Here is a 21682-nt window from a genome sequence, read left to right on the forward strand (position 1 = left end):
GGCCCTCCCATTCGGCCTGTCCTCGGCCCCCAGGGTCTTCACAAAGGTCCTGGCACCCATGATGGCACACCTGCGACTACAGGGCATTCACGTTTTTGCCTTTTTGAACAATTTGCTCGTGAAATCAAGGTCTCCAGAGGCAGCAGCATCCGAACTAGCGGTGACCCTGTCTACCTTGAAACAGCATGGTTTCTTAATAAACGAAAAGAAAAACCACCTGATACCTTCCAACAGGCTCTCACATCTAGGGGTCATTACAGATACCATGCTAGATCGACTTTTTCTGCTGGAGGACAGAATTCAGACCCTGATCTCAGAAGCAAAGATGGCATTCCATGCATGGGAGACACCAGTGCTATCCCTAGCAAGGCTTCTGGGCCTAATGGTGCCCACCTTGGAGGCAGTACCTTGGGCGACGTTCCACCTCAGGGACCTACAGTGTTTCCTTTTGCTGTTCCAATCATTCATCTCAAGGAAACGGAACATAATGGTACACATGCCGTCCAAAGTCTGGATGTCTCTTCGCTGGTGGAGCTCCCCCAACAATCTATCCATGGGGAAGAGATTTCTAGAGTTCCCAAGGACTGTTGTGACGACGGATGCCAGCAACAGAGGTTGGGGAGCCCACTGTCATCAGTACTCTGTTCAGGGGAAGTGGACTCTGGAGGAGCGAGCACATTCAATAAACTGGCTGGAGTTGAGAGCCATTCGACTGTCCCTGCTCAACCTTCTGCCTCATGTGATGGGCCAGGATGTCTTGATAAAAACGGACAATACCACGGCCAAAGCACATGTAAACAGGCAAGGGGGCACGAGGTCAAGATCCTTATATCAGGAGTCAGTGCTTCTGATGTCTTAGGCAGAATGTCATCTGAAATCAATTGCAGCCCACCATGTGCAGGGAGACCTGAACTCGATTGCTGATTGGCTCAGCAGAGGGGACCTTCTGCCAGGGGAATGGGCACTAAACCATCATGTGTTCGAACAACTAGGCCACAGGTGGGAACGCCCTTGCCTGGATCTATTTGCGACACCTCTCAACGCGAAGTTACCACGCTTCATCACCAGGTTCCCTTGTCAGTCGGCGGTGGGGACGGATGCCCTGTCCAGCCAGTGGCCATGAGATGTACTGTATGCCTTTCCTCCAATTCCATTGATGGCTCGCGTATTAAGGCGCATAAGGGAACAAGAAGTGGAGGTCATTCTCGTAGCCCCCTATTGGCCAAGATGACCGTGGTTCGCCGATCTGATATCCCTCAGCATAGACAAGCTGTGGCATCTGCCAGTCACACTGGACCTGTTACTACAAGGACCAGTCCAACACCCGAACCCAGCCTGGTTTCAGCTAGCCACATGGAGACTGAGTGGTGGCTGCTGAACAGGCAGGTTGTGACAGAAAAGGTGGCATCCACCATTCTTGCCTCTCATCGCTCATCGACAAATCGAGTGTACCAATACATCTGGAGGGCGTTTCTATGTTGGTCTTGCCATCACCATATTGCCAAGGGGCAGGCAAACCTTAACCACTTCTTACAATTCTTCCAGGAAGGCCTAGATAAGGGGTTGAGACTGAACACACTGAGGAGACAGGCAGCCTCCCTTGTGTCGTTCATATCGGGGATCTTCAAAGACATCAATTGGACATCGATTACTGAAGTGTTTTCTCAAAGGGGTGACTCTCTTATCACCACCAGTGGCACACCAGTTCCCGGTGTGGAATTTGAACATGGTACTGAAGGCACTACAGCACTCCTCATTTGAACCAATTAGGTCAATACTGTTGAGACTGCTGTCAATTAAACTAGCCTTTCTGGTGGCTATGACTTTGGCAAGGCGAGTGTCAGAGTTGAGGGTGCTGTCAATTCACAAACCCTATTGTATAATCTCAGAGGATGCTGTACGCCTAATTCCAGACCCGTTCAGCCACCCAAAAGTGTTATCTGACTTCCACATATCGCAAGATGTATATTTGCCATCTTTTTGCCCACATCCAACACATCCTCAGGAGAAATTGTGGCTTAAGCTGGATGTCCGTCGCTGCTTAAAGAAATATATCGCATGGTCAGCCAGCTTTCGGAAGACAGATGCACTATTTGTATCCTATCTACTGGCCTCTATTGGAGAGGCAGTGTCTTCAAGGACAATTGCAAGATGGATCAGAGCCTGCATTTCTCTTGCATATGAGGTTCAGCACGTTCGTCCACCTCAGAACATAGTAGCTCATTCTACCAGGTCGACTGCAACTTCAGCGGCCTTCGCAACCAATGCCCCTGTTCAGGCAGCAGTTTGGAAGAATCCATCCATATTTATCAAACATTACAAATTGGACCTATATGCCTCCACGCAGGCGGCCTTTGGGAGGCGGGTTCTCCAGAGAGTGCTTCCCCAGGAGTAGAGCAAGATGTGGGTTCCCTCCCGGAGACGTACGGCTTTGGTATGTCCCAATGAGATGCCTTGATTGCAGCAACCGAGAATGGAGCATTGGTCACTTACCGTGAAGGCTTCTTATGGTTGTTGCAGTCAAGGCATCTCGGCCCACCCGGCTAATACATATAGATATATCCTTGCTCTACTCTAGGAGAATGACGTATTATGATAGGTATGGGAAAAGTTGTTAGAGCCCAAATCCTGTCTTGTTTCTATGTTATGTTACAAGTGGGTTACACTGCCTTAATGTTGGCTACCTGTTTTCTATCTAGTCTATATTCTGTATAGTATGTTATATCTGTTTTGGATGTACCTTCTCTTATGCTAACTCGGTCTATAAGAACTGGGCGGGGTCATCCCCGTCGGGCTCTAAAAGGCTTTCTGTTAGTTATTTTACATAGTCCTGACCAGGAACACGTGACGGGGATAACCCAATGAGATTCCTTGACTGCAGCAACCATAAGAAGCCTTCACGGCAAGTGACTAATGCTCTGTTTTGCCAGCAATCCCGTGCAAAGTTAACAGAGACCATTGTTCAACATTCGGAAGATGAAGATGCTTCTGCACAGAATGAAGGAAATGTGTTTATTGGACAAGCATTTTCTTTTGTGTTTGTGGATGGGGAGATTACAAAATAATACTGCTAAATTGACTTACAACTTCATCCTAAGCACATTTGTAAGTTTGATCCCAATGATTTTATCAGACTGACTCCCCCAATAAATTATACTTAGGACATAATCTTTGTGTAACTAGCTTTTATTTCTCTTTTCAGAGAGAGTTTGGAGAGAAGGAAACAATGAAGCAACAGCAAATAGATGAAATAAGAGACAAAAAAACTGGACTCGAAAGAACCATTGACCTAAAGACAGACATCCAAAATAAAAAGCATATTGAAGTGAAAAATATGAAACATGAATTGAATCAACTTGAAGGGTCCTCAGATAGGCTCTTGGAGCTAGATCAGGAACTTGCCAAAGCAGTAAGATTTAAATTTCTATGGGGAAATTTAATTAATGGGGATTAATTTAATTAATGGGGATGTAAATAGCCATATCTAGTTGTGTATTAAATAATTACATATATGAGTGCCATAATCAATCAACATTCCTTTCTCTTAAAAAATCTTATGTATTATTGCAAGTCCTAGCCTCTTGCAGATGTGATGCTGTGTAAAGGCTATGAACACAGAAGAAGTGGGTTGGGCCATGAGTAACTTAGTCTGGATATAAGCCAGTGTCTGGAGTAGCCTATCTCATAATAACTATGACATTTAAATTTCTGTGTATGTGTGTGTGTACACATTCATTCTTTCTCGTTCGAGCTGAAGGTTTGTGACAGAGGGGGTACACTTTTTAAAAAAAAGTTGGGAACCATTGATTTACACGTTTCATTGCATCATACTTCTGCTTCAATTTTGGTAGTCTATGCACAGTTTCTGACTTCATATAATTTTGTAGTTGCACTTCCTTTAGTGCAGGGGTGGGGAACCTTGGCCCTCCAGCTGTTTTTGAACTACAACTCCCACCATCCAATTGTGACTGGGGATGGTGGGAGTTATAGTTCAAAAACAGCTGGAGGGCCAAGGTTCCCCACCCCTGCTTTAGTGGTATCAAAACTGTTGTTGAAGAGTTTAAAATCTAATGAAAAAAGTTCCTCTATATTATCCATAATTTCATAATCTTCTTCTGACCTGCCTTGTAGTCATTCTTTTAAATTCTCTGTGTCAATCACTCCTTTAGTATAATTTAACCATAAATGGGTCTCAAACCTCTGAATTCTCTTCTAATTTTTATATAAATTTAAAGTTCAATAAGAAAGTGGAAGCACATGCAGGTTAATCTCTTCTCTTAAGTTATTTGGTAGACTTGAGCCCGAAACGTTTTGGAGGACATTATAGAAGCCTCCAAAACGTTTCAGCCACCAGGGCCGTTTTGGATTTTGGAGGCGGCGGAAGTGCTCCCTTAAGGGAGGGTGAGGGTGCATTTACTCCTCTTGCTGCATTTCCCCTGCCAGCACTCTGTTGTATCAAAGCCCCTTGGGGCGGCAGCGTACCTCCCTGCTGCCCCGTTGCTGTCCTCGGCCGGAAGTACCAGGCGCACGTGCCCATCTGCTGGGCATGCACACGCATGCGTGCCCGGTACTTCCAGCCGAGGATGGCAGCGGGGCAGCAAGGAGGTACACTGCTGCCCCAAGGGGCTTTGATACAACAGAGCGCCAGCAGGGGAAATGCGGCAGGAGGGGTAAGTGCACCTTCCCCCGCCCTTAAGGGAGCATCCCTGCCGCCTCCGAAACGTGGAGGAGCGGTTCCGGGCACATCCCGATTATTTGGGCTTAAAAATTCATATATAACTAAATGGGAAGAGCATAATCATTATTATTAATCAAAAATATAATTAACAACCACACATTGCCCTAAAGACTACTTGTGTAGTTCCATATTGTACTTGTTCATATGTCCCAATGCAAATATATATTTCTTCTATAGCAACAATATATACTTGCACATATCCCTTTAAGAAAAGAGTGTGGTTAGGTTGTCATACTTATCTCCCAACTGACCAAAAATATATTCCTAAAACAGAATCAAATAAAGTAAACTGGTTATTATCTTAGATAGAATTAATTAAATTTTATCAAAACCCTGAGGTCTAAGAAAAAGACCCAAATTTCCATTAAATCCTTTCTTCTCGGTCAAAAGATATTCTCAATTCACCCAATCATCAAAAAGGTGAAGATAAAAATACCATATCTGTTTGTGATCTTTTAAAATCAACAGTACAATTAATGCAAAACTGACTGAGTACAGTAAACTTGCCAACAGAGTTCAGTGGATGTGGCTGCAGGAGTCTGTTTTAAATGACTCCTTGTAAGTAGCAGAGGCTGATCATGATCAGCACCCAATACATTGTGTTCTATATTAACAAAAAACCTAAAAAAAATCTATTTAATGAATTCTAAACACACAACTAGAAAAGATAGCTAAAGGTACTATTCCAATCTTGCCCCACTGTATGTATGTATATATGGAATTTTTCTTAACTGTTAAAAATTCTGTTTGACTTTCTCTGTTTAGAAACATGAGCTAGATGAAGCTCAGAAGAACAGCAATGTAGAAGCCTTAGAAACAGAAATACAAGGACTTCAAAAAGAGAAGACAAGTTTGGACACTGTTCTTCGGAAATTAGATAAAGAGATGGAACAGCTGAACTTGAATACTTCAATAATAACCCAAATGGACATGCTGAAGAAAGATAAGGTAGTGCATTTTCTCTTGGCTCAGCTAATTTTCTCTTGGCTCTTTCGTATGTTGAGCATTAAAATAATAGGTTCTGACTTGAACCAGAGTCAGTCAGTCAAGAATAGCTATGGTTTGTGCTTGCTCTGCGTTGATTTGGATTGGAAACCAGTGTCAAACCATAGTTTCCAATTGTGAATTGTAAAGCTGGCACGAACAATAACTTCCTGGTTAGTATGAAATGACAAACTGTGGCTTGCCTTGAACCAGGAAGGCAGGAGAGAGGAGGTAGTATATGAACCAGAAGGTTCATAAAGGTTCATTAGCTTTGTTGTTGTTGGTTCATAAAGGTTTATTAGCTTTGTTGTTGTTGTTTAAAGGCTGACAAAGAAGAACAAATCAGAAAAATAAAAGCCAGGCACAATGAAGAGTTAATCTCCTTGATAGGATATTTTCCCAACAAAAGACAACTTGAAGATTGGCTTCACTCTAAAATGAAAGAGATTAATCAGACAAGAGACAAACTTGCCAAGCTAAAGTGAGTATTCATTCAGCTGAAATAAGTCTGTTTTGATGCAGTAGCTCTATGTTTTTGTATACATACATGACCCTTTCATCTCCAGCACAGCATCCCTCCAGTGGCTGTTGCTGTTGCGAGCCCTTTGGAGACAGGAAGCCGTTTTATTTATTTATATCTCTGTAAACCACTTTGGGAACTTTTGTTGAAAAGTGGTATATAAATATTCATTGTATTCATATTTGTTAAATGTCTCTCTTTTGTTAATATAGGAGGACACAGTCTATTGGGTGCTGCTGATGAACAACCTTTGCTAATTATGGAGAGTGCCTTTAAATGAACAGCTCTATATGGCATATTGTTCCACAAAATCAATCTTATGCATGGGTGTAACTGGGTGGGTGGGCAGCCAGGGCACTTGCCCTAGGCGCCACTGAGGGGGGGTGCCACGCCAGTGCCTGCCACTCCAACCCCATTGCCCACCTGCCCAGCCCCAAGGCCCCTCAGCCTGAAGCCTGAACTCGAGTAGGCTGGCAGGCCCCAAGCAAGGAAGCAAGGCAGAGTTCTCTGCAGCAGACTCTCTGCCCAGACCATCCAACACAGCTTTTGCCAGGTAGACTGTGAATTCCTTTTTGTGGTTAACCCCCCCTCCACACACACACCATATATAGGGATCTGCCTGCCATAGGGCTTTGATATGGTGGGGAGGAGGCTGAGAACTCTCTGTATATTTAATTTAAAACAGATTGGAAAATTTGCTGCCTTTAAAAATAAACTCTATCTAAAAAGAGCCTATAAGTGGCTTGCTTCATGGCAGAAAATTACAAGAACTTCTGGAACAAACAATATTATATTCATTCATTCATTCATTTATAAATGCACTTATGTTCAAGTTGTTTTTCAACCCACAAGGTCTGAGTGAGAACTGTGAAGCATGTGTTGTGCTTTTATTTTATTTTATTTTTCTTGTGTGTGAACTGCTCCCCAATAACTCACAGGGACTTCAGGGTAAATCTGGCCAACATGTGAATGCAGCACCTCCATTCCAGAGGAGATATGTGTTAAAGGCCTTGTGTGAAAAACCTCCTGGACTCAAACTTTACTGAATTTGTTCAGAATTCTGAGAAAACGTACATAGGCTCACACTGCATGGTTGAAAGTCTCCTTTGCTAATCTGCATCAAGGGGCCCATTTTAATAATTAGTGTTTCTAGTGTGTTCTAGGCATTAAAAGAAGCACAAATATATAGTACTCAATGTATATCTATATTGTGAAGTGTGCGTGTGTGTATTCAGTGAAATGTATTTCCAAGCAGCATACTTATTTTGAAATATCAGACTTAAATCCTTGGGGGCCTTGGGTGTGTGGAGGCCCTGGACTTTGAGGGGCTGGGGGCCCATTTTAAAATCTTGTCTTGGCCCATTCCAACCTTCCTATGCCCCTGGCGGAATAGTTACATATGTATTGATCACTACACATGGGTTTCTGCACAGCACCTGCACAGAAGAAACTTCCATGTAGAAAATGAGTCTCTTGTAAACTGACTCTGAATTTTCCATCCATGACTGGGATATCTGAGAGTTAGAGTCAATAATAAAAGAACAGCACACTGTTTGTGACAGGGAGGGGCAAACTACAATGATTTCTTAGTCTGGCAGGGGCTGGTTTTGGCCCTGGCAGAACTTGACTGTCTGCTCCTGTTGCAAATTCCTCTGTCTAGTATGGCAAACTAATGTATCCTCCTCCCTCTTGGTGTCAAAGTAAGCACTGGTGTGGTGAATGCACATATACCCCATCATGATCCAACGGTCATCACAAGACAAAGGCTGGCAGGAATCATTCACTGGTTTATAGGCTCCCCCCCGCCCCGCCACCTTCTTCTTCCCCTATTTTGTCATGTTTTTTTTTTAAAGCATGAGATGAGACAGAGAAAATGATACTTGGAATCCTCACATAACTCCTGACTGTTATTCTAAGTCTTTAACAGAGATGTTTCATGTTTTGATCAACAACCAGGTCTAGATGGTACAGTGTTCTAGTCTAGATGGTACAATCTTCCTTTAAACAGGGATTTCCAGATATTGTTGACTACAAGTGCCATCATACAAGTGCTAACTGGGCAAAGAGGCACCTTTTACTGTGGTGATTGTCTTTATTTAGCAGGGGGAGAGTAACTGGCCCTATCCACCCCCAGCACAGTACTTCCAGTGACTGTTGCTGGTGTCTATCTTATGTTTCTTTTTAGAATGTGAGCCCTTTGGGGACAGGGTTCCATCTTATTTATTGGTTATTTCTCTGTGTAAACCGCTCTGAGCCATTTTTGGAAGGGTGGTTTTGAAATTTTATTATTATTATTATTATTATCATCATCATCATCATCATCATCATCATCATCATCATCATCATCCCTGTTTGGACAGGGGCGCAATTTCAGTGCTTGGCCTAGGTGCTGTTTTCCCTAGATACGCCCCTGATCTTATGTTCTTATTTTATTGGTTGTCTTTTAATTCACAGGCACTAAAAATTATACTAATCTTACTTATTATATTGTTGTGTGGTTGTGTTGGTGAAGCCTTGTAACAAACACATGTTAGTAAAGAAGTTAGAGGGTGAAAGTCACACTGGAGGGAATGTGGGACGCATGAAGACATGCCAGAGCAGAAGAGTTTGTCAAGAAGGTTTAGGGACTGGAGGGGAAATGGGAGTTGTCTTCTGTGGTCCGCTAATTGGATAGCTGGATGATAATGTAACAGTTGTCTGCACTTTGGATGTAGACATCTGGTGGCTGTTGAAAGGCTTTTCTCACTTGTCTACAGAATATATCTATCTGTTTATTAAAAGATTTAATATACCGGCCAATCCACACTCAGGGTGGTGTACAAACAAGAACAGCATCTGAGATTTAAGGGGGGGGGATAAATAAAAATAAATAAATTAAATAAATAAATAAAGGGCAAATGCCTGACAGAAAAGAAATGTCTTCAATAAGGTTTTGAAGGCTGAAAGGGAGGAGGCAGACCAAATCGGGGGTGAAGAGAATTCCAAAGTGAAGGGGCAGCAACAGAGAAAGCCCTTCCACGGGCCCTAGTACTAAGGACCTCTCCAAGACTAGGGACCGAAAGAAGGGCAACCTGAGAAGATCTCAAAGGATAGGACACGACTGGCTGGGAGAGGTGATCCTGCAGTTAAGCAGGTGCTAAGACCTGAAGGGTTTTAAGGGTGAGAACCAGCACTTTGAATTGGACCTGGAAGCAAATAGTTAACCAGTGCAGCGACTGCAAGAGAGGTGTTACACTATCATATCTCCTAGCACCCATAAGTAGGCGGGCTACCGCATTCTGGACAAACTGAAGCTTCCGGGTCATCTACAAAGACAACCCCAGGTAGAACGCATTACAGTAATCTAGATGAGAGATGATGATGGCATGAGTTACCGTTGCCAGAGCCTGCCAGTCAAGATAGGGCCGCAACTGGTGGACCAGCCGAAGCTGGGCAAAGGCACCTCTGGCCACAGCCTCCACCTGCTGCTTGAGCAGGAGCTGCAAGTCCAAGAGGACCACCTCTTTCAGGGGCAGCGCAGCTCCATCCAGGGAGAGACTCTCGGCAATTGGCCAGATCAAGGAGTAAGCAAGAGCAACTCAGTCTTGGAGGGATTAAGTCCGAGCTTGTTTTGGCTCATCCAAACCCTGACAACCTCCAGACACTGGACAAAGCACAGAAACGGTATCTCCGGAGTGGCCAGGGGTGGCAACGTACAACTCGGTATTATCAGCATATTGAGGGAATCTCACCCCAAATCGATGGATGACCTGCCCCAGCAGGTATATAGATGTTATATATATATATAGATGTTAAAAAGAATGGGTGTGAGAACCGAGCCCTGAGGCACCCCACAAAGGAGTGGCTACAGGGCAGAGCACTCGCCACCAATGCACACCAACTGAAAGCATCCACTAAGGAAGGAATGGAACCACTGCAAAACAGTGCCCTCAATACCCAACCCGCACAGGCGCGCCAGAAGGATACCATGGTCAATGGTATTGAAAGCTGTTGAGAGATCTAAAAGGACCAAGAGAGGGGCGTTACCCTCATCAGGGTCATGATACAAGCCATCAACCAGAGCAAACAGTGCTGTTTCTGTGCCATGCCGTGGCTTGAAACCCGACTGACAAGGATCTAGAAAATCAGCTTCATCCAGAGCTCTCTTAAGCTCGGCACATACAACCTTCTCCAAAACCTTCTCAAGGAAAAGAAGGTGTGTGTGTGTGTGTGTGTGTGTGTGTGTGTGTGTGTGTGTGTGTGACGAGAAGATGAGGTTCTGAGAGGGAAACTTCCCACCAGCACTTTCTCGAAAGTCTTGCCCTGAGGCAGTGGCAGAAGGAGTCTTGGCAGCCATTGCAGTGGAAGAAGATGAAGAGGTGGAGGTGGCGGCAGCAGCAGCAGTCCACAGTCCAGGGTCTGCAGGGGGCAGCTGCCTGGGATCAGCTGAGGAGGTGGCTGCTCCAACAAGGTCCTTCTTCTCACCTCTCCCCAGTGGCCAGGTTCTGTCACTCGTCCATGCCTCGGGTGTGCAAAGCTGCATGCCCTGGAACTGGTACACTTGGGCTGAGTTCTCCCATAGCAGGCACAATTGCAGCTGTGCAAGACGTAGGAAGCAGATACTGGAGTGAGTCAGCTCACCTGACAGCCTGCCCCTGGGAGAGAAGGGACAAGGAGGATCCCTTTCCTCTTGGCCTACAAACAGAGGCAAGCAAGGAGAGACAAACAAACAGCACCAGGCTGAGCAGGGGAAGACCAGGAGGAGGCAAGAAGGGCACCTGCACTGGGCAATCGCTACCCGATCAGAGACGTGTTTACTTGGGAGTAAGACCTGCGGAGTTCAGCAGAACTGAGACTCTCAAAATTGAGCCGGGGATGGCAACGGATGCAGCAAAAGCTCCTTCCGTTGTTCTCCTAGCCACCCACATGGCAGGTTGGGTGGCGCTGAGGTCCCAAAACAAAAGCAGATGACCCTCCCTGCACATTCAAGTGAGGGGGGATTACTGGGCCTTCAGGAGAGCAGTCAGTGGGCTTCTCCATAGTCTACGGAGAAGGGGGAAAAGTGAAGCTGGGCACAAAGTCAGGAAGAGACTGGCCGGTGGCAGCAGCAAGGTGGGAGGAACACACAAAAACAAAACAAAAGCCACACAAGGATTTGGACAACTATGGTTTAGAGCAACTTGCTAATGGATGAAAGAGACAGTGTGCCAGAATGGACTAGGGAGTACATAATATTCCTGATCCTCCAAGTCATGATTTGGAAGACTGACTGAACTGAGCCAGTGTTCTGAAAATTGAAACATAAAAATCTTGCCTTGGAAGCTTTCCATGTAGAAGGTTCTAAGGCCTGGGTTTTTTTGCATGCAGTAGAATGAGATGGCAGAGTCCTGAGGTGGTAGAATGAACAGTAGCACTTCAGATTGGGTTTACTTCTTCAGTGGTGAATGTCTCATCATAACGCTGCACTAAAAAACCAGCATTGTCTGTCCCGTGTGTGACTTTTGGCAGTTTCCCTTCCTCCTTCCCTCTGCAGTCACCTGTGCCTCCCAACCCTCGGGGACATATTTTTGGAAGGCACTGATGGTTGGAAGGGAGGAGGTGTCACAGAAAATAACTTTCCAAGTATGTGATAGAAAACGTTGTTTGGTCACCATTTTTTAAATGTTCCCATACATAAGAAGTTCACTGCAAGAAAAAACAACTACTAGTATGTCAGCAAGAGATAGTCTAGTAAACTGTCCTCTGTGCTAATTTACTATTAGGATTTTTGTCATATAGGGAAGCATTCAAAAATCTTCAGCTGAATCTGAAGCGGTCACAGCAATTTCATCTTCTGTTTATAACATTTCTGTTTCAGCAAAGAACTTGCTTCAGCTGAGCAGAACAAGAATCATATTAGTACTGAACTAAGAAAAAAAGAGGAGCAATTGTCTAGCTATGAAGAAAAGCTTTTTGATGTTTGTGGAAGCCAGGACTTTGAAAGTGATCTATACAAACTTCAGGATGAAATTGAAAAAACATCCAAGCAGCGAGGCAAGTTCATGTAACCCATTTCCCCAGTTTTGGAATTTAGATTATGCTGGATGTCTTGTTTTTGTAATATTTTGTGTGTTGTGAAATGTGGATATGAATAGCATAAAGTCAGCATTGATCCTGAAGTATTTCCTGTCCAATTTTGAAATAATTTAGGCTTCCTCTTGTTTGTCTTACATTGAAACAACTATTGATAAATATATTCAGTTCATTAAAATGTATTTTCTACCTTATGTCATTTCTCTGACACTTTAAAATACTTGGCATGGTCATTGTGTGGGTTCCATGTTGAGTATGAGTCGAAAACTATTGAAATTTTGTAATAAGCAGATGTATTTACTGTAATAGTTGTGCTTATACATTCTGCCTGATGCAATGAACTTGATAAAATATCTCACTTTATTGGCTGTAGTCCTCTGAAAATAGTCTCTGCCCCACTTGCCATATACCGTCCTCTTTATTTCAGTAGGCTTGTTTGTGCATTTTGTTTGTATGCTGCTTTTTGGTCAGAAACGGCCCCCAAAGTGGCCTGCAGAACAATAAAATATGAGAATTTTAAAAACATACTAAAAATGGGGTGGTGGAAGGAACCACATTGAAATGCATCCACGGGAACAGTCAGGGGAACTATAATTCAATATTAAAAACCCTGTCAGAGCAAGGAAGCTTTTATTGTCTTTCTGGAGAATGACTGGGAAATAGCTAAATAGGCCACCCCAAGCAGTTGCAGAGCCAGGGTGCCGCCACCACCAACCTTTCCAACCAAGAGGCCTTTCTTGTTAACCCACCAACCAACAACTCAAATATGGCCCCTGGGCTTTGGAATGCCCTCCCTGAAACCTTCGCTATGCTTCCTCTCTGTTTTTTTAAGAAACAACTAAAACCACATCTTAAGAGGCTTTCACCTTTTGTGTATATCTGATAGGTTCTTTAGTTTTGCTAATCTTAGTTTTTAGCTTTAAGATTTTAATTTGGAATTTTAAAAGCTAATTTTGATGGTGGTTTTAGCTTGGATTTTAAACTTGTTTAATTTGGTTAATTTTATTAGTCTGATTATATATTGTAACTGTTTTATAAATGTTGTGAGCTGCCCCGAGCAGTAATGTACTGGAGGGGCGGGGTATAAATGTTTTAAATAAATAAAATAAATTGTAGGATGCAAAGCCAAGCCTTTCCAAGTGATCTGAATGAGCTGGCAGGATTCTGTGAGAGTAGGCAGTCCTTGAGATTCCCTGGATCTAAAAGATCTAGGTCTTTAAAGATGATGATCAGCACTTTGAATTGAGCTCAGAAGCTAATGGGCAGCCTCAGTACAGTACTTCTTCAGATCATATCCCCAAATGGATTCATGAAGTACTACCACTATAATAGGTTCTAGATTAAGACTTTTTTATTTACTTTGGTAACAATCCTGTGGACACTTGCCTGTCTACACAAGATTACACACAGTAAACCCAAGTGGACACAACGGTACTTAGGTTTGAGTATACATGCTTAGGCCTGCACAGTTCTTAATAGTTGTGCTTCTTCTGATCAGTTGGATTAATTGATGCTATTTTATCAACTGCTTCCTGGCATACATTTTATTTATGGCTAAACGTGGTTCTCTGTTCTAATTTTTTTAGTTTTGATTTTAGCATTGTAATGTTTTGCTGATTTGTTTGTAAGCTGCTTTTGAGACTTTTTGTTTTAGTGGAAAGTCATATACAAATATATTAGAAATAAATCATTTAAGCATAATTGCTCCCTTATTGCTAGGTTGGTGAATTTTGATAAAATTCCTCCCTTTCCCTCTCCTTTGAATATGACTTTGTGTTTATGCAATGTTTGTTCTTCAAAACAGCCATGCTTGCAGGAGCCACAGCAGTCTATTCACAGTTCATCACACAGTTAACAGATGAAGACCAATCGTGTTGTCCAGTTTGTCAGAGGGTCTTCCCAACAGAGGCCGAACTACAGGATGTGATAAGTGATCTTCAGTCCAAGCTGCGCCTTGCTCCAGACAAACTGAAGGCAACAGAGTCTGAGCTTAAGAGGAGAGAGAAGAGACGTGATGAAATGATGGCACTTAAGCCTGTCAGGTGAGCACAGTAAAAACATTTTTAAAAACAGAATTATAGGCTCATATAGAAGTAAACATTTTTTTTCAGAGTCTAAAGTCATTTTAAAATTGTTTCTTGGGTGGGATCTCTGACACCTTTTTATGGAAGCAACTTAGTTTGCTGTGTATGAAGAAATTATGTGAGTTGTGTTGGATCATTACAGTCAACACACAAGCACTTCTGATTGTTCCTGGGATGCAGACGTGCACTCTTACTTCGAAGGAAGCACTGTGGAATTCAGTGTGGTTTGCAACAAGCATAGGATCATGTTGTACATCTCTCAAGGATTGGTTCTCACTTTTCACTTTCATATGTGCACTGCACACATGTATGACTTTAACAAAGTAGCTGTGCCAACATTGATTGACTGATTACCGTAGAGGCTAGGGAGGTCAGATTTGGCCAGCACTGGGAATGTGTATGCTGGCTAAAGATGTGATGTGATATATTTTTATCCTTCCATTATGGTCATAAGGAAGACGGGGGCAGCAGGATATATTGCACAGTTTCATTGTCCATGATTTTTGACATTCTGATACATTTCATAAGCTAAATCAAAGAAAAGCTGTGGAAGGCTTTCATAAAATTATTCTGTGCACTCCACTTGTGAATTCAAGATCAACTGCCCCTTATATAGAGCTGATTCTGCTTACTGTTACTGAAGAGAAGGGTTTACTGTGTTTCTTTTTCTTGCTAAGGCAAACAGTATCTGAACTCAGAGAAAAAGACATACCTGACTTAAGGAACAGGCTACAAACGCTCAACAGAGAGATTCAACGCATTAAAGGTGATGTAGAAGAACAGGAAACTCTCCTGGGCACAATTATGCCTGAGGAAGAAAGTGCCAAAGCATGTCTGCAGGATATTACACTTATGGAAAGGTACCAGGTAAGGATATGACTCCATTTAGATGACATTCCAAGCACCTACAATTCCTAACCCTCAATGAAGCACCTTCAAAATATAAAGTTCAAAGAAAAAGCGGGCAGGGTGTTCTCTGAAGCTGTGAAGATCACACCCATACGGGTATTTTGCTTGGTAAAATTCTTGAAAGTATGTTAGACATGTGCCAGCGAGTTGCAAGCAGTTGGAGATCCCTGGCCTGTGTCCACATATCTCCTTCCATAGGTTTCTATGGAATAAGCACACATTATATAAGGACCTATATGCTTTAAATAATATGGGACTTCACTGTTTTCTTTCTATGTTCAAAGCATAAACAATTAAAAAAGAGAACTTGCACATCATAATCTGATCCTTTAGGTGGTGCCAGCAAATAAGGGGTCAGGTTGGAGCATAACAATCACTATTTTATTACTTCCTGGTATCATGAACAATAGCAGGGCAGAATGGATTTGGTGCTATTGTATGGTGACAAGTAATTAGCCCTTGACAATTATTTTTCTTTCTATTTAAAACATTTATATCCTGCTGTTCCATTGCAGAAGGATCCATGAAGTGGCTCACAGCAACATAAGCAAGTGATTTAAAGCTGTAGAACATTATCAGCAGCCAAGCCACAAGAGGCAGCAGAGCAAACAGCCGAAGTATCTAAGGCAGTGTCTTGTCTCATTTTGACTGAAAGCTGTCTGAAACATTGACTTACAGGGTAGCACTGGAATTTATCACTGGCTGACATCCAGATTAACTTTCATGGGGAATCTGACCTCCCGACTAATTTACTCAACAGAACTTGGAGATGCCGCTGCCAGTCTGGGTAGACAATACTGAGCTAGATAGACCAATGGTCTGACTCAGTATATGGCAGCTTCCTATGTCCCTAACTACTCTGGGAGTAGTCTAAAGATTATTAAATTTCAATAGGGCTTCCGCTTGTAAACGTAGGATATCAGCCACAATTATCAGGGTATTATAGGCACCGTGAGACCAGTTGTGTTAATGCAAATCCTCATCTGTTACTTGGTAACAGATCTGTGTTCAGTATCATAGATTTATCCCACTTGACTTGACTTGATGCTTCTGTGCACTTTCACAGCTGCATATATTTATATAATATATAGAAACTGGTATACTAATCTATCTCTAGCTAATTAGTAAATCTGAAATAAAAAACAAATGCATATAATGTTAAAAAGTAGGGTATAACCCCCCCCCCCTTTTTTTAAAATATAAGCGATTTCTATTCATCTAACTGGCCTGAGAAATCACTTCAAGAAATTTCAACATCTCTGTTTTCTTGAGATATTGAATATCTTATTTATTTACAAAATGTGCTTTACCATTTTGGTATGCTGTGAGAGGGCTCTTATGGGAATTCTTCTGTTCACGTGCTTATACTCATAGTGGATTAGCTTGACCCCCCATCCCCCCAATGATGGCTCTACAAGAATATTTTCCTGTTTTTTTCAGACTGATCTAAGAGATGTTGAGCGAAGAATTGCTCAGCAGGCTGCTAAGCTCCAGGGAGTGGATTTAGGCCGAACTCTTCTACAAGTGAGCCAAGAAAAACAAACGAAAAAACATCAGTGGGATACAGGTAACCACATATGAAAATTGCTGGACACTGAAATGCATTTCCTAAATGGACACTACATAGGAGCACTCTAACTTCTTCACATGTATGGACCTCATGTTCACACTCTTAGAATACAAATCTGACCACTTTCTAGTGTTCCCAGGAAGAGAGGCTGGAAGCAAAAATGACTATTGGCCACAATTTGTGAGCATCTTCATAAGAACAGCCCTGCTGGATCAGGCCCAAGGTCCATCTAGTCCAGTATCCTGTTTTACATAGTGGCCCACCAGATGCCTCTGGGAAGCCCACAGGCAAGAGCTGAGGGCATACCCTCTCTCCTGCTGTTATTCCCCCGCAACTGGTATTTAGAGCTATGGTTCAAAGCTACATCATCCTGCAAGAAAACGAAAAAGCAGAGGAATCCTTTTTAAAAGCATATATGCTTTTTTAAATGGAATAGTCACATTTTGGGGACCTAAGTTTGAATTAAAGTGGCTGTTTTCTGTATGTCAAATTGAATATATTGCAATTAAAAGGGAACTTTTTATGTCAGTGGATGTTCCTCACCTGTAAAAACCATAGCATCACCCTAGTAGGGGTTCAAGCTGAGGTTGTACACCCTCTGAAGAGTACACAATCTGGGGGTTCTCTTGTACCCAACATTGCTATTGGAAGGTCAGATGGCAACTAAGGTCAGGAGTGCCTTTGTACAGCATTGTTTTTTGCTCCAGGCATGATCCTTCCTTGAAAAAGCAGCTCTGGCTATTGTAACCTTTGCCCTAGTCACATTTTCATTTGGTTTACTACAATGCATTCTACATGGAGCTGCCCTTGAAAAGTATTTGGAAACTTAAACTAGTGCAAAATGCAGCTGCCAGGTATTTGATGAATCTGAGCCACTCGCATGCATTGTATCACCCCAATCCTGAAAGAACTTCACTAGGTACGGATATGTTTCCAGGTTTGGCTCAAGGTGCTGATCTTGACTTTAAGCCTCAAATGATTTGGTCCTAGATATCTGAAGGACCATCTTCTCTCGGTGAATCTGTCTACCTTAAAGATAGTCTGTGGGAGCTCTGCTCTATGTTCTGATGCTGGCAGAGGTCCAGTGACAGTTGTGCACACAAGACAGGGTCTTCTCAGCTATTGCCCCCAGGTTGTTGTATTCCTACCCTGTGGAGACTTCCTCCCTCACTTTTCTTATGGATTTTTGCAGTCAGTTAAAGGCTGCTTTCTTTATCTAAGCTTTTGAGCCATGAGAGGATCCTGGGGTTCTTTTTCACTTATTATGAGAGTAGAAATGTCCTATTCCTGCACTTTTGAGTTGTTGCTTTTAATGGCAGACATTCCCTGCAGTGCTGCTACAGCAACAGAAAGAAGCCCAACAGAGACACACAGAAATTGGAAACTAGCTGTTTTTCTTCCTCCTTCCACAGTCCAGCTGTGCAACCCTCAGGGATGTTTTCCTGCAAGTGAATAGTTCTTTTGGATGGAGGAGAGAGCAGCAAAAATCATGTCCCCCTCATATTTGGCTGTGAAAGAAATCCCACTCTGGGGTCGCTCACGCCATGTGCCCACATGACAGGTACACGAGCAATGCCAGAGTGGCAAGGATCATCTGGGGCAAGTTAGGTTGTATCCTGCCTTCCCCCTCAGCCCCACTGAAAATGGTCATGTGAACGACCTTAATATGATGAATAGCCATGTAACCTTTTCCCGTATCTATTTGTGACCCCAGTGGGTACAAGCCAAGGTGAAAAGAGGAAGGATGAATAGAAACCTGACTGGGTAATAATGGCTGCAACTATATGAATACGTATTGTCAACAAACTTGCAATAAATGTTTGCATGGCAAGGGCAGGGGGGCTGAATTTATGATACATTCAAAGGCTGGGATGTCTCAGACAGAAAATCTGTGGTATTGTCCCAGGAGAGCAGCTGGCTTTAGGACAATCGGTATTGCACACTAACTTTTTACCACCTGGCATGGCCAGAATACCAGTCTCCAAGTTGGGCTGGCTTCTTGAGCCCCCACCCCCAAGACTCTTAATGGATAACCCATGAAGTCATGTGGATCACTATGGCTATGGTCCTTTCCCTGAAGTGATCTGTGCATCACAGACCCATTGAGCATTTGTGACAAAGCAGCAAATGAAACAGTTTTGTTGCTATGGAGGAAGTGAAAAATCCCAGAACTAAAGGCCAATGAGAAATACAAGTAAAAATATTTCTTCCTAAGCTTGTCAACTGATGATTAGCCATACCAATGGTTGGGGCAATAGCACAATTTAGAAAAAGGAGGAGAAGAAAAATCAGGGAGTAAGGGAAGATCAGAAATGGTCCAGAAGTGGAGAAAAGTTCCCCCTCTGCTCTGTCCTGGACCATGGCGCCTTGTAGGTTAGCTGATGTGTGAACTGCCATGTAGACAAAGGTGTCACTGGCCAGAGGTGCTGGATGTCGCCACACCCCATATCCCAATTTCAGCACACATTGTGCAGGTGCACACACATTATGTTTATGATCTCTTTCCTGATTACAGCAGATACAACATCTTTCTAGTATCTGCTGGTATCTTATTTGTGTCTTTTTCTAAACTGTGAGCCCTTCCGGGGCATGGGGCCATTTTTTCATACCTTTTTTGCTTTTGCAGTTTGAGAACGTGTTTGTTGAAGAGAGATATAAATATTTTAATATTTTCTTTTTGAATATTCAAGAACCCCCCAGTGGTGATAATATTTTAGACTGAAATTCATCTGCTTAAGATGTAAATTGTATTTTGATTCTTTAGTGTACCTTAATGCTGCCTTTTAAAAAAAACTATATCTGCAGTTACTGGCAAAATAGAATTGAAGCAGAATCTTAAACAAGACCAACAAAATCAGATCCAGTGTCTAAAGAGTACAGTGAATGAGCTTAAAGCAGAAAAAATTGAAATTTCCAGTCGTATGCAACGTCGACAGCAGCTGGAAGAGCAGACTGTGGAGCTGACCACAGAGGTGCAGTCCTTGAACAGAGAGATCAAAGTAAGATGAATAGCTATTGTAAATTTTAGCATATGGTCTCTCACTATACCCTTGTACTTCTGCTTGTCAGGCTTTACAAAATTCTACCAAGTCACTACAAAACAAACAAACTTATGTACATTCATGATGAAGGCAACATCAAATGTTTAACCTTTGGTCGATAGCAAGATTCAGACCTCTTTTGAAATCAAATATAAAGCCATAAAAATAAAACACCTGGGGATAGCATTAAGTATGACACCATTTGCACGTAAAATGAACCATCATTGAGAACTTTCCTTTTTCAGTAAAGTAATTAAATATACACTAGTTGCAAAGAGGTCAATAAGGACCAGTAATCCTCCACATTATAAAGTGCAAAAACCTTCAAGAATGGTCTAATTGACCCCAGCTTTTAAATATAGAATTCATTGGTGGACATGCAGATCATTACAGCTCTAAGCAACTTCTAAGCAAGTCCAAACGCTATTCAGAAGCAGCAGATGCAGAAGCAGTGTTTTCACAGGTTCCCCCATGGTGGTGGTGGTGAGGGGGGGGGGGAACCTGCGAAAACACTACTTCTGCATCCATTGCTTCAGAACAGCATTGGAGCTTGCTTTTGAAGTCTGCAGCAGCTTAGCATTATGGCTCTCTAATGTTGCGCATTATGTCAGCCACTGTGTCATTAACAGATACAACACACAATTTATATGTGCTACATCAGTATACCAATGCATTAATATCTGTAACAAATCATACAGAAATTACAGCTATAGGTTATACTGCTTAAGCACCCTATGCACAGTTACCACATTTTACAACTGCATGAATTGGACAAACGAAATGGTTACATGAAGCACATCAGTGCTGTAATTTTCAGTTGATGCTTCAACCATAGAAATTAACTTCTGTCATCTCTGTGGCTGAAGCAGATGATAAATCACAGGACATGGGATGGTTACTCCATCGTGGGTTGATCTGATTCTAAACATAGGCATTTAAACAGACTATGTCTATTATATTTGGAGGTGGGGGCAGGGGAAACGTTGGCCACTGTTTGATCATGGGCTTGCAAGTGTATGTCACAAGTCTATGCCACCTTTTAGTTGCATTATAATGCAGAATAATCTCTGGCTTGAATTTATTATCTTAGATTATTGCATCTTTATGCACTGAAAAAAGGAGAATCACTGGCCTCCCTTTCTTCGGTATATAACTTACAAGTGTCAGCAAGAACATTACTACCTTTCTTGAATGTTTTGCTATTCAGAAACAGGAAATAGCCAGCCATAGCCAGTGATACAAATATCCTTTAAAATGTGAATTGCAAGCCCATATTCTAGTTCTACCAACAAAAAATGGGGTGGTGAAGCTAAAGTGGTAAGATGAATATATTCCTAGCATTGATTAGCCTGATCTCTATTTGCCTTTCTCTGGGCTGTTTCATTTAAAAATATGTCTGAGAACAACACTCAATTAGATATTTTGCAAAGATCTTTCAGTACACAGAGAAAAGGGGACCATCTAAAGATCCTTGACTTAAAGGTGTTCTTATGTTTGACCACCTGCTGTGGTTTGAGGCAGCAAGGTTGCTTGCCAACAGTTGCAGATGCAATTGGAGTCAAAATGACCTTCAAAAGCAGGGATTGACTATGTAGTAAAAAACTATGATGAAAAAATAAGTTTTGCCTGGACCACATGCAAGGTTCCAATTGGGCAGGCTGGCGGTGGAGACCTTAAATAATTTAGGTTTATGAAAGGGTTTGTAAACTATGGGATACTGTTGCTCCAGAAAATCATTTGTAGTAATGTTAAGAAGAGTAAGAAATTTGTCTGTTGTGGGCATAG

The 21682-nt window shown here is 42.4% G+C and overlaps 1 protein-coding gene across 4 annotated transcripts in view; it reads left to right on the forward strand.

Annotated features, from left to right (window-relative positions):
• The window catches only part of RAD50 (RAD50 double strand break repair protein), an 88537-nt gene that overhangs the window by 25382 nt on the left and 41473 nt on the right, over positions 1-21682 (forward strand). For all 4 annotated transcript variants that reach the window (XM_053297307.1, XM_053297306.1, XM_053297305.1 and 1 more), the window contains 8 exons: positions 3203-3409; positions 5504-5686; positions 6046-6203; positions 12079-12254; positions 14098-14335; positions 15055-15244; positions 16727-16853; positions 19662-19855. In XM_053297307.1, coding sequence (XP_053153282.1) covers positions 3203-3409; positions 5504-5686; positions 6046-6203; positions 12079-12254; positions 14098-14335; positions 15055-15244; positions 16727-16853; positions 19662-19855 — 1473 coding nt within the window. The remainder of the gene's footprint in view (positions 1-3202; positions 3410-5503; positions 5687-6045; positions 6204-12078; positions 12255-14097; positions 14336-15054; positions 15245-16726; positions 16854-19661; positions 19856-21682) is intronic.

The sequence above is a fragment of the Hemicordylus capensis genome, chromosome 2 (assembly GCF_027244095.1).
Source record: "Hemicordylus capensis ecotype Gifberg chromosome 2, rHemCap1.1.pri, whole genome shotgun sequence".
NCBI lineage: Eukaryota > Metazoa > Chordata > Lepidosauria > Squamata > Cordylidae > Hemicordylus > Hemicordylus capensis.